We start from the raw sequence: 12,249 nt of genomic DNA, 5'->3' as shown, positions 1-12,249 counted from the left end.
CAATTTCTCATGGCTGACTAAATGGAGAGCCTCTTGGCTGTATTGTAGTGATGACAATAAAGACGGTTATATAGTGCAGAAGCAAGCAAGTTAAATCTATGTGTGTAAGTGTGACCCATCTTCCCTGCACACGTAACTTTTCAGAATTGTGAAATCAGCTTAGTAACAAAGGAAAATGCACTCCCTTAAGCCATTCTCAGTTTTCACATCTTTTCCCAGCCTCAGATTGGTTATGCAAAAAATATTAAACAAAGTACCTAATACCGATTAACCTTTATTTTATCACTGGACATCTGTTAACATTTGGTCCTGATGCTGACAAGGACTCTTAACATCCATTTTCCTAGTGGTAGAAGCTCACTACAGTTGTACTTGGAGAAGGGTAGGTATGGGAAACCTGTGGCCCTATTATTGAAAACCAGCTCACATCACCCTCAGCTAGCACTGTTGATGATGAGGATGAACCAGCAGTGGGGCCAACATTTGAGAACCAGTGTTTCCCACCTGGTTTTGACCCATAAAGCCCTATACGGCTTGGGTCCAAGCTCTTTGAAGGACCATATCTCCCTGTACGAACACCCCAGATTATTGAGATATCTGGAGAGGCCTTTCTCTCTGTCCCACCACCCTCTCAGGCACATTTGATAGGAACAAGAGAGAAGGCTTTCTCTGTGGCTGCTCCCAAGCTTTGGAACTCTTTCCCTAGAGAGGCCAGGATTGTGCGATCCTTGCTATCCTTCCAACACCAAGTAAAGACGTTCCTGTGCAATCAGGCCTTTTAAGTTAAGAAGGACTGGCTTTTTAACGCTGGACTATACAAATTTTAATGGTTTGTATTTTAACATGTTATATTTTAATTTATAACTGTTTTAATTCTTAAAATTGTTTAAGCATTTTTTAATTTTTACTTTTATATATTTTAATATTGCTTGCACTGTTTTTAAATTGTATTGTTTTATACTTGTTGTTTTCTGCCTTGACTCCCTGTATTGGGAGAAAGGCAGGATATAATAATAATAATAATAATAATAATAATAATAATAATAATATGATCCTCCCTCCATTTTTGTGGGGGATCCGTTCCGGACACCCCCTCCCTCTGCAAAAATGGAAAAATCACTCAGAGCCTATTGGATTGAATGGAGGTGCGCCCTCACAGGCACGCACCCCATTTTAACCCCCTCTGTTTGCCTCCCATGGATAGTCAAGGGATGCAGATTCCAAATCCTCAAGAATGGAGGGAGGACTGTAAGTGGGTTAAGACCCCTCTCTTGACTTCTTCAGGTTGCAGATGCTGGAACAACAGGTGGTAGGAGGAGAACAGGCCAAGAACAAAGACCTGAAGGAGAAGCATAAACGGCGCAAGAGGATTGCGGATGAACGAAAAAAGCAGCTGCTGGCAATTCTACAGAGATCAGATGAAGACAGCAGTGACTGGGTCCTGCTCAATGTTTATGACTCCATCCAAGAAGAAGTGCGAGCCAAAAGCAAAATGCTGGAGAAGATGAAGGAAAAGGTGATTCTTTTCCCCTCAAAAGCAAACAGGTTTTGTACAGTGCTGTAGTGAAGAGAATACAGAAAATCATTTTAAAAGCAGGAAAAGAGTAAGGAGACAAGCTCCACCTGCTCTAAGTCAGCTGTCTATTCCTTTTAAAAAAGCCCAACACATTTCAGTCTCTATTAAAAAACTCTTTTAATAGTGTTTTGGAGAGTGTTTACAATTCCAGTGATTTTTGCTGAAAGCCCCTGAAAAAAGCCTTTTTTCATACAGGCCGAAAAGTGTCTGGCTGTTTTAAATGAAATAAACGGTTGACTATCTTAGAGCATAGGGATCTTGTCTCCTTACTGTTTTCTCCTTGTATAGTGCTGGGCAAGGGCTGTTTTCCCCACTCACAGACACCCAACACAAGCTGTGACCATGACACTTGGGAAAGTTGGGTGCATATGAAAATTATTCACACCTTCTTCTCTTAAAATACATAGATGTGAAATGAGGAAATAACAACCCTTCTTCCCATAATCTTTGAAACATTGTGCTTCAGTATGTGGATTAGGAGGACCCACAACTCGGTTGCATCCAAAGTAATGTGTGTTGCTTATTCTAATTTTAATTTTAAAAGAGAGATTAAGAGAAAGAGGAGAAAAGAAACTTAGGAGGAAGACAGATAAAGCTTCTGCAAAGGCCTGGACAGTCCTTTCATCTTTACTAGATTATATAGGATATGGAATTACAGAAGGGTTGGCTTTTCATTACTCTTCTGGACCACCTGCATCGGCCAAATTAATGTCTATTCAAACAAGCTACTCAAGGCAAAAGTGCCCAACCCTTCTTCATTAGTTGTTATCCTGCAAGGAGAAGGTAGTACTTCATTGAAAGTCAAGTCACTCAGAGCTTGGAAAAGTTACTTTGTGGGACTTCAACTCCCATACTGACAGGTGTGCATGTTTGGGGATTGTAGTCTTAAAAAGTCACATTTCCTGGTTCAGTGATTTTTCACCAGTTCACCTAATACTTGCTGGTTAATGGGATTGTTGTAGAGAATGCTGGAGAAATGACACCTTAGTTTAGTCCAACTAGGTACTTCTCATGTTTTTTCCAGAGTGCTCAGGATTCAAGAAGGACAGACTAGTCATGCTTTAACTATTGAGAGATACTAAGTATGTTCTCTTGCTTTATAAATTTAAAACACAGCAGTGGACCACACAGAGAGTGTCGACAAGAACAAATTAGGCCATGTTGAACTAACATCAGTTCATTATTGCCTGAGAGCAAGGAAAAGATGAACCTTGTATAAATGGGCCTTTATATGGCAGATTGATTTGCACACTGAGTCTAGGGCAGAGCTGGAGGACTTCTGCCCTTCCAACAATAGACAAACTATAGTTCCTATCATCACTCACCATTAGCCAGACTGACTGGGACTGATGGGACCTATAGTTCAATAACAGCTAAAGGTCCACAGGTTCCCCATCCCTACTCTAGAGTCAGGAAATGTCTGAAACGTAGACCTGTGGTTTAAACAGATAAATGGCAATGTAGATGTATGCTTTTCATGGGTCTAAATAACGTAAAGGTATCAGATCCTGTCTGATCTTTGAAGCTAGGCAAAGCCCTGGTTAGTACTTGGAGGGGAGACCACCAATGATTCCCAGGTGCTGTAAGCTATATTTCAAAGGAAAGAACCCGCAAAACCATCTCTGAGTGTTGTTTTGCCTAAGATTCAATCAGGGAGTCTTAGGCAACCTTATGAGATTCATGGGGTCACCATAAATCGACAACTGACTTGAAGGCACATATACACACAAGCTTTTAATAACAGATGTAATGTGTGTGCAGTTTGTACTTGGATGAGTCAAGTCAGTTCTGACTGATAGTGACCCTGTGGATGAGACATCTCCAAGTCCTGCTATCCTCTATTGTTCTGCTGAGTTCCCTCAAATTCAGGCCCATGACCTCCCTGATTGAATCTAGCCATCTGGTATGCGTTCTTCCTCCTTTTCTATTTCCCTCTACCTTTTCTATCATTATTGTTTTTTCTAATGAGTTGTGCCTTCTCATCACATGGTCAAAGCCTCAATTTCATTATCTTGGCTTCAAAAGAGATGTCATGTATAAATTGTATCATTAAAGGACACAGGCACAGGATTAGCTCCTTTTGGATGGTCCTCACAGTTCCAACCATGCCCAGTTCAAGCATCCATACAGTGTGTATGGTTGCCACTGAAAATTGATTCCCCAAGGTCGGGTTTCATACAGTTTTGTGAGAACGCCACCTCTCCCATCCACTTGGGTTGCCAGATCACGTGACTATTTGTGTTTCAGTTTTGGGACATGCTGTCTTTTGTTCTGTATATTACCGCTGTGTGATACTATGATAACGTTCAAATTGGGCTTGAAAAGGGAGATTAAAAAATATGGCAGATGACGTGATCAATGGCTAGTTTGAAATGAAATTAGTCTTGCACAACTAACTTAACTCATCAATGAAGGCTGAAACATCAAGTGATAGCATACTTTTATGAATTCAAAGACATAGCTGAATTAGTCTGGAAAAGGGATCTTGCATGTGAGGAAGCAGACTCAAATCTATGAACGTTCATGTTATCAACTTCTCTTTTTCAGTTAGTCTCAAAGATGCCACAAGAGCTCTTTACATGCCTTTATGAGTAAGCCATTGTAGATAGCAACATTCTATGGTTAGTTTATATTTTGCTTTGCACTCACATATTCAGCTACCTGTCATCCAGGTCCAAAATACACTACAGAAATAATCCAGTTTGAGACTGCTTTAACTGCCCTGGCTCAATGCTAGGGACTTCTGGGAACTATAGTTTTGTGAGACATTTAGCCTTCTCTGTCAGAGAGCTCTGGTGCCACAATAAACTACAGTTCCTAGGATTGCCTAGAACTGAGCCAGGGCAGTTAAAGCGGTCTCAAACTGGATTATTTCTGCAGTGTGTTTTGGACCCTCGTGGAAAAGTCACCAAGTAAAATTCGTATGTGTGAGAGAGCCACCTGTATGACAGGGGTTGTAAACTTGCTTATTTGATATCTTAGTGTTTCTTTCAGGAAGCCTGACAGGCACTACTTCAGGATACATGAATTTTGAAATTGTATAGCTCTTAACAATTAGTTTTACTTAGCTCTTGTTCTCAAACTGGTTCAATCTTTCCTAGTTGCGAGTGGCTGAGACCGAAATCAAAGATCTCCAGTCAGAATTTGAACTGGAGAAGATTGATTATCTGGCCACCATCCGGCGCCAAGAACGGGAACTCCTGCTCCATCAGCAGCTCTTGGACCAAGTACAACCCCTGATACGGCGGGACTGTAATTATAGCAACTTTGATAAAATCAAGCGGGAGTCCACCTGGGATGAGGAATCAGGTTGCTGGAAAATCCCAGAGCCTATCACTCAAAAGATCAGCCTTCCATCTGGTAAGAAGAGCTCCATAAATTTGCCACATTTCCCTCTCGAAAGTCTCGCTCAGGAAATAGCTTACTAAAATATGCTTATATTCACCACCAGTTTAGGCTTCAAGGCAGTAATGGGAGTTTCCTCCCACTGCAGATTGCATCTTCAGAAGGTAGATTTTCCTCTGGTCCAGAGTAGAGAAAGTATTACATTCCTGCCATTCTGATAATAATCTATCCACTACATTAGTGTTTTAAAAAAAAACCTACACACTAAATGCAAAGATACATCTGATGTACCATCTAATTAGGCATCCTGGTGGCAAGTCTAGTTCTTACCATGCTTCCCTCATCACATATAGAAGAGAAAACACTAAGGCTGGGCATCTCATGCCTCACTATATGTTATTGGGTCAGTGGTGGCCGGTGGCTCCCATGTCAGTCGGGTGTTGAATCCATTCCATGTTTTGACTATCCTTAAAGGAGAACTCCTTAAAAGCTAGATCAGGCATGGAGTGGATTCACCAACCCACTGACATGGGAACCATTAGCCACCACTGATCCAATAACATATGGTGTCGGATTCCACCTGACATCATCCCTCACTATTGGCTGAGATGATCAGAACTGATGGGTGTTCTAGTCCAACACATTTTGAGGGCCACACATTCCCCAACCCTGCCTAAAGTGGTTCATCTTGAGTAAAGGATCACCTCACTCCACCAGCAGAAGATTTCACCCTCTGATCAGCTCCATCAATAACACAGCTGCAGCTTTACTGCAGCCCTGCCTAATGGTGTTTTCAAAAGCAAGCCATACTTTGGCCAGCCCTGAGTAAAACTGCATACACTGAAACCCCCATGCTATGTAATAGCTGAAGAAGATGGCATGATATTGACCAGAAGGAAATGATAAAAACCCAAAAGACACTATTGCCTTTTCTCTCATAGCAGTGCCATCGATGTCACAGAGCAAAACAGGCAGGAGAAGCTCATCATCAGAAAATGGAGATGCAGTGGCTGTGGTAAGTTGGAGAGGGGTACTTTCGCTGTACCTACTTACTGGGAATAAGTCAAACAAAAGGTGCAGTGTAAATTTAATAAATTATTCTGTCTGATTTTCTGTCATGAGAGTGTGTTTTCCTGGTCACAGCTCTATGCTATGAGTGGGCAAAGTAGGGTTCTGTGGACACATACAATCACCTAAGGCGGTTTTTATCTCCCTTAAACCGTCAAAAATCACAATTTCTGCTCCCCTCAAAAAAAGTGAATTGTCTCTTCTGAAAACCTCTGGAAGTGGCAATTCAACTTTTAAATGGTTTCCAAGCCCCCACCCCTTTAAAAGAACCCTTCATGTCAGTCTGGAAAAGCACTTTGCAAAAGTATCTTGTAGCACCTTTGAGGCTGACTGAAAGAAAGAAGCTGTGGTAGCATGAGCTTTCGTAGAATTGAGTCTATGAAAGTTTGTGCTACCAGCCTCAAAGGTACTACAAGATCCCTTTGCATAAAGGAATCCTGTGATTTCCAGCCACCTCTGTTTCTATCCTGCTGTTTTTGGCATTTTTGGCAGTCCATGTGGCCTGCAAAGGGTCCCAGAGGCAGAAAATTGGCCCCTGATTCCATGGCCAGAGAGGTGTAAGTACCTCACTGAAGTACAAATCCCAGGATTTTCTAAGATGGAACCATGGCAATTAAAGTGGTATTTAAAGTGCTATAAGTGTGTAGTAGCAAAGAGTAACTAGTCTTGGTAAAGTCCAGTTTCTCTGCTAATTGTCATTCATGGATCTGTCTTCTATGGTTTGCTCTGTCTTTTGTAATTGCCAGTTGTTACTCATTGTATGGGGGACTCACATAATGGGCACACACACTCAAGTCTGTGCATTTAGAAAACTAGTATGTCAAGAAGCAGAAATCTAAACCTATTTTTTCTCCCTGAGATGCTACTTTTTTATGTGGAGAGATTTCCCTTCCTAATAGAAGAGCATTCCATTATGTGAGATACCACCTGCAACTTAATGTAATCCAACGCAGACACATGGTTAGCACCATGATAAGTCGGAAAGTCTCTAGTGACAACTAACTATATCATTAGTAAAGAGAAAACTTTTAAAAGTTTGTTCATTTAGGCCTGGTACAGATGGACAGGAAGCACCATCCTTGGGCCAAAATTAGGGCTTGGGAGCGCGCAGTGACCATATGGGCCCGAGCCCTAGTACATGGCAGTGGTGCCGCCATCATGGTGGCCACCCGGGGCATCACGCTTGCGTCATTGATTCACCACAGTGCACCACAATGGTGGTGCACTGATGGCAGTGGCCGCACAGTGCCAAAAAGAGTCCACTTTTAGTAGGTTCTTTTTGGTGCAGAGTGAGCCCATGCGATTTGGTTGCTGCGGGCTCCCTCGGGAACAAAAACGGGCAGCTCCAGCCTGCTCTTTTGGGGCGGTCTGTCAAGCCCCTCACTTTTCATCCAAAGTTGTATATTCCATAGTGCTACCACTTCTCAGAAATTAAACTAGAGGTTAAACTTATTTAAATATCATTGATTTCAATTAAATAAATGTAAGCTTACATAGGTTGAGCCTTCCTTATCCAGAATTCTGAAATCCAAAATATTCCAAAAACCAAAACTTTTTTCATGGGTGGCTGATATAGTGACACTTTTGTTTTCTGATGGTTCAGTGTACACAAACGTCACTTCATGCACAAAAGGGTATTAAAAATATTGTATAAATTACCTTCAGGCTATGTGTTCATATGAAACATAAATTAATTTTGTGTGGAAACTTGAGTCTTATCTCCAAGATATCTCATTGTGTACATATATGCAAATACAGTTATTTCAAAATAATAATAATAATAATAATAATAATAATAATAATAATAATAATAAATCTGATCTCAAGCACTTTGGATAAGGGAGACTCAACCTGTACTTAAACCTCACTGAAACTTGAAATGTTCACCTTGGTCTGGATATTGTCCTTAGATTATTGTTTCCCATGAATCTGTACCCTTCTTATTTTTGAATAGCGATGTAGAAACAAAACAGAGAAGTAACACACATTAGCATTTAAGATGGTAAAGATGAATGTGAGATGTGAATGTAGGGATGAAATTACAACTTTAGGTGCGGTCCCACTCTCAGTTCCCTCGTCTGTAAAAATTACAATAACAACAGTGACCTACTGGGGCTTAATTATGATAAACTAGTGGTAACTGCTTGTATGTGTCTCCAGCAGGAAGAAGATCGCTACAAGGTGATGCTGAGCAAGAGTGACAGTGAGAACATTGCCAGTAACTATTTTCGCTCAAAACGGGCTAGCCAGATTCTCAGTGCTGACCATGGTAAACCTTTCCGGTGTTCGCTGCCTTTTCTTCTAACACAGAGGCGGGAATCATATGGTCCTCCAGATGTTGTTTGTCTGGAATACCCATCAGCCCTAGCCAACATAGTCACTGATGAGGAATGCTGGGAGTTGCTGTCCAACAACATCTGGAAGGCTGCAAGATTCCCATTTCTGTTCTCAGTGTATGTGGGGCTCCCCCTCCTGCTCCGTACTTATTTTAATCATTTATTTCTCCTTCTTGTTCTCAAGCTTTTGCATAGTTATCATTCTGTATTATTTTTTAAAAATATATGATTAAATAAAGACCAGGGATGGGATATAACTAGACTTCTAATTTTAGTTAGAATTGGAATTAATTTAGAATTTAGTTTTTATATTGTATTATATTATTATATCAGTGTATCCTGTGAAATGTAGAAATGGTGGTAATTTAAGTCAACGCTTGGAAGTGAGGAGATGAAAAAATTAAATAAAAAAGTAACCATTGTGGATTAGAGCAACCTGGTAAAGTGGGTCAATATTTCTGAAATCACTGAAGGTGAGAGAAAATAATTTGCCTAGTGCCACCAGTGAATTTATGAGAACAGACTTTAAACTTTTAATTCAGGCAAACTGTCATGCTGTAGCAGTTGAATGTTGGATTAGGTGTGCATCTACATTCTACACTGTAGAAATAATGCAGTTTGCCATGGCCCCATTGTACAGAATCATAGGATTTGTAGTTTTGAGAGGCACCAGCATGCTTTGGCAGAGAAGACTAAAGACCTTGTAAAAGTACAGATCCCAGGATTCCATAAGATGGAGTTACAGCACTTAAAGTGGTGTCAAACTGCATTATTTCTACAGTATAGATGCACCCTAGGACTCTGGGAGATCATGGTTTGATTACCCATTCAGCTATGGCAACCCACTGGATGAGTTTGGACAAGTCATACTTTCCCAGCCTCAGAGAGGCCAGCAATAGCAAACCCCTTTTGAGCAAATCTTGTAAAGAAAGCCAAATGATAGGTTCTCCCTTAAGTCAGAAATGATTTAAAAGCACACAAGAACAGCAACAACTGTTGCCATGAGAAGGGAGCAAATTGTCATTTATTTGTTTATTTTATTGACAGGGATGGGGAGAAGAGCACTTAAAAGTGTTTTGTACCCCAGGTTCCAAAATAACATGGCTGGCTTGAGATGCTGTGCACTTTGACTTGGTTTACAGCTCTGTCTTAGGCAATAAAATGTTTTGGGCTAGCTATACTATGAAGCTACAGTGGTTCTCCATGTCAGGTCTTAGTCTCACTGTGCCCATCATTAATGCAATCATCATCTGTTGCATTTCAAAATCTGCACAAAGCCAGGAATGGGGCATTTGCTTCTCTCCAGATGTTGGACTGCAACTCCTACAATCCTCCAGCATCTGCAATGCTGGCTAGGACTGGTTGGGAGTTGCAGTCCAACAAAATGTAGAGGGCCACATACTCTGAGTCCTCACTTCATTAAGGACTGTATGTTGTAAGCCTTCAAGTCATTTCCAACTTATGGTGATCCTAAGACAGCCCTATCATGGGGTTTTCTTGGCAAGATTTGTTCAGAGGAGGTTTGCCATTACTTTTCCGTGAGGCTGAGAAAATGTGATTTGCCCAAGGTCATCCAGCAGGTTTCATGGCCAACTGGGGAATCGTACCCTGGTCTCCAGAGTTGTAGTCCTACCTTCAAACTACTATGACACACTGGCTCAAAATTTTTAAAAACCCACATCTCTGCCCACATGTTGAAACTGTCAATAAAATTTTTTAGAAGGCTTGAAGACTGGCTCCTCCCAGGAGGATTTCATATAGGCAGAGAGGCTTTTGTTATTGTTGCAATTAGACCAGGGATGGGGTTATGTGCTGCCAATGTTCCCCCAATGTTGTAGGACTGCAGCACCTGTCAGCCTTAGTCAGTATGAAGAATGTTGAGAGTTGCAGTCAAACATGAGGAGGGCTGCGTGATTCCCCCTCCTGAGTTAGACTAAGCACCCCAGTGTTTTCTTTCTGTTTCTCTCTTGGCAGTTTCCCGTAACTCGCCCCCTTTGATGAACACCACCACCTCTATCCTGACTTGCAGCTTGGCACCAATTTCCCCTGCCCAGATAGTGGAGATGCCCCAGCCACGCCCTTTCCGCCTAGAATCCTTGGACTTCCCTTCTTCGACCAAGACAAAACGCAAGAAAAACCGGAATAACCTGAGCGGAGACGCACTCTGATTCCGGGGAGTACTAGCCTGCTTGCTGTCCTTCTGTTCACCCTCACTGTGACCGTTTTGGTGCTGCAGCTGCTTTACATGGATTTTATTTCCCTTTGTGGGAGAGTGAAAGCAATTAAATGCTGGTTCCCACAGACAGTTAGTCTAATCAGTCCTCCATGTTCAAGTTGGGACTGATACCTCTCACTGTGAACCATCCTATTGCCATTTTGTAGTAACACTGCCTTTTGAGCCCATCTTTCTCTCCTATTCTGTGCTGTACACAGCATCTGTAATGGAAACCCAACCTAGAAGAGACAAATTAAGAATTCTTAGAGATGATGGACCTTTGGCTTCCTCCACCTCACGACAAGCATTTACATTCTCCCTAACTTCTAACAGGGCAGGAAATAGTTGGGCACAATTTGTCCCATCCCTCCCCTACTGCCAAAAGTTCAGATCAATGACAGGATAGCGGCCTTATCCTGCCTGTTCAACTCACTTTAGATCCTGATTCTGGTCTAGAAGATTCTTGAGAAGGAAGAGAGAAGGCGAGAGAAAGGGCAACCATTTCCAAAAGAATGACAGAAGAGGCCTACTCAGGAGTGAAATGAGGTCCAAAGGAGAAACCTCTCTAGAGAAGGGTGGAGAGATGAATTTTGAACAACACTGGGGCAAATAAAGCTCAAGGAAGAGAATCTGCAAGCTAAAAAGGTTAATATGGAATTGGCCAAACCCCCACCCAGCAATGTTAAAAGGTGCAGCTGATAGTGCTGGGCAAGGTGGGAGTGTTTATGGCAGAGGGATGGAGGGAGGAAAGAGTTCTGATGGGACTGTTTTCCCATCAGAGGTACCTGAGGAAGCACCTAAGCTTGGAAGCTTGCTAACAAGTGGAGAATGTATCTTGCACATCACTCATCCCCTCAGCACTTAGATGTTGCTTGAGGGCAGAAAGGAAGCTTTTAGGTCTTTCGGGTTGGGAAGGACTGCATTGAGACCCTATATAGATTCCACATAAGTGCTTCTTATTCAATGGGTTCCTCTTCTGCACTGAAGGCTCTGTATTCTTTTTACCTCTGGCACTCAGAAAACCACATAGATTCCATGTACATCAAGCTATAATGGAGTCTTCCAGAGAGCTCCAATCTGCACTGAGATCACCTCAATCCAGAATGTGTTCTTACCTCCTTCCTTGGGGTAGCAAGAGCTTCAGCAGCATTCTCACAGCCTTATTCATATACTTCCAGAAGTTTGCAAATCAAGTCATTTTCACGATCCACACCTAGGAACTAAACCTGGGGTTCTGGTTTGCACAGTTATTTTTTCCTCTGGATGAGAACAGTAGAACAAGCTCCCATAATGGATCCATGTAGAGGTTGCACATTACTTCTAGACACTGTATGTGTATTGATTTATTTTTTTTTCATTTTCACCTTTCATGTGAGCACAATAAACTGCCTGTTAATGAGAAATGTTTGCTTGGTTGCTTTACATTCCACGGGTTCCATATATTTTCTGTTGTTTTGAAGGGGTATGTGCCAAAACAGAAGGAAAGTGAAATCTCCATAGCAGTAGAGTTCCCCAAACTTTATTTCATATACTGGGGACTGACTGTCTCCTTCCATCCACATTCAGTCAATAATTAAAGGTACTGTATGCACACTTGCCTGATATCACTGAGAAATATGCTAGTTTGCTGCAGAGGCCATAGTCTTTACCTAGGGCCTATGAGGCATGAGATTGTCCTTTTTCAGCTTTTAGGAGAACAGCACAGTGAG

General features: G+C 41.8%; 1 protein-coding gene across 4 annotated transcripts in view; it reads left to right on the top strand.

Annotated features, from left to right (window-relative positions):
* KIF17 (kinesin family member 17) overlaps positions 1-11,943 on the top strand; it is a 35,434-nt gene extending 23,491 nt beyond the window's left edge. Inside the window, exons 10-14 of one of the 4 annotated variants that reach the window (XM_042452134.1) lie at positions 1,285-1,516; positions 4,678-4,936; positions 5,866-5,936; positions 8,153-8,258; positions 10,300-11,943. In XM_042452134.1, coding sequence (XP_042308068.1) covers positions 1,285-1,516; positions 4,678-4,936; positions 5,866-5,936; positions 8,153-8,258; positions 10,300-10,493 — 862 coding nt within the window. In that variant the 3' untranslated portion in view covers positions 10,494-11,943. Of the gene's footprint in view, positions 1-1,284; positions 1,517-4,677; positions 4,937-5,862; positions 5,937-8,149; positions 8,259-10,299 lie in introns of all 4 variants that reach the window. The other 3 variants (XM_042452133.1, XM_042452132.1, XM_042452131.1) reach the window with 3 other exon arrangements.
* Positions 11,944-12,249: the final 306 nt, after the last annotated feature.

This window comes from Sceloporus undulatus, chromosome 2, assembly GCF_019175285.1.
Source record: "Sceloporus undulatus isolate JIND9_A2432 ecotype Alabama chromosome 2, SceUnd_v1.1, whole genome shotgun sequence".
NCBI classification, from domain to species: Eukaryota; Metazoa; Chordata; class Lepidosauria; order Squamata; family Phrynosomatidae; genus Sceloporus; species Sceloporus undulatus.
The sequence above is the reverse complement of the archived record's forward strand: the minus strand, read 5'-3'. Positions and strand labels throughout refer to the sequence as shown.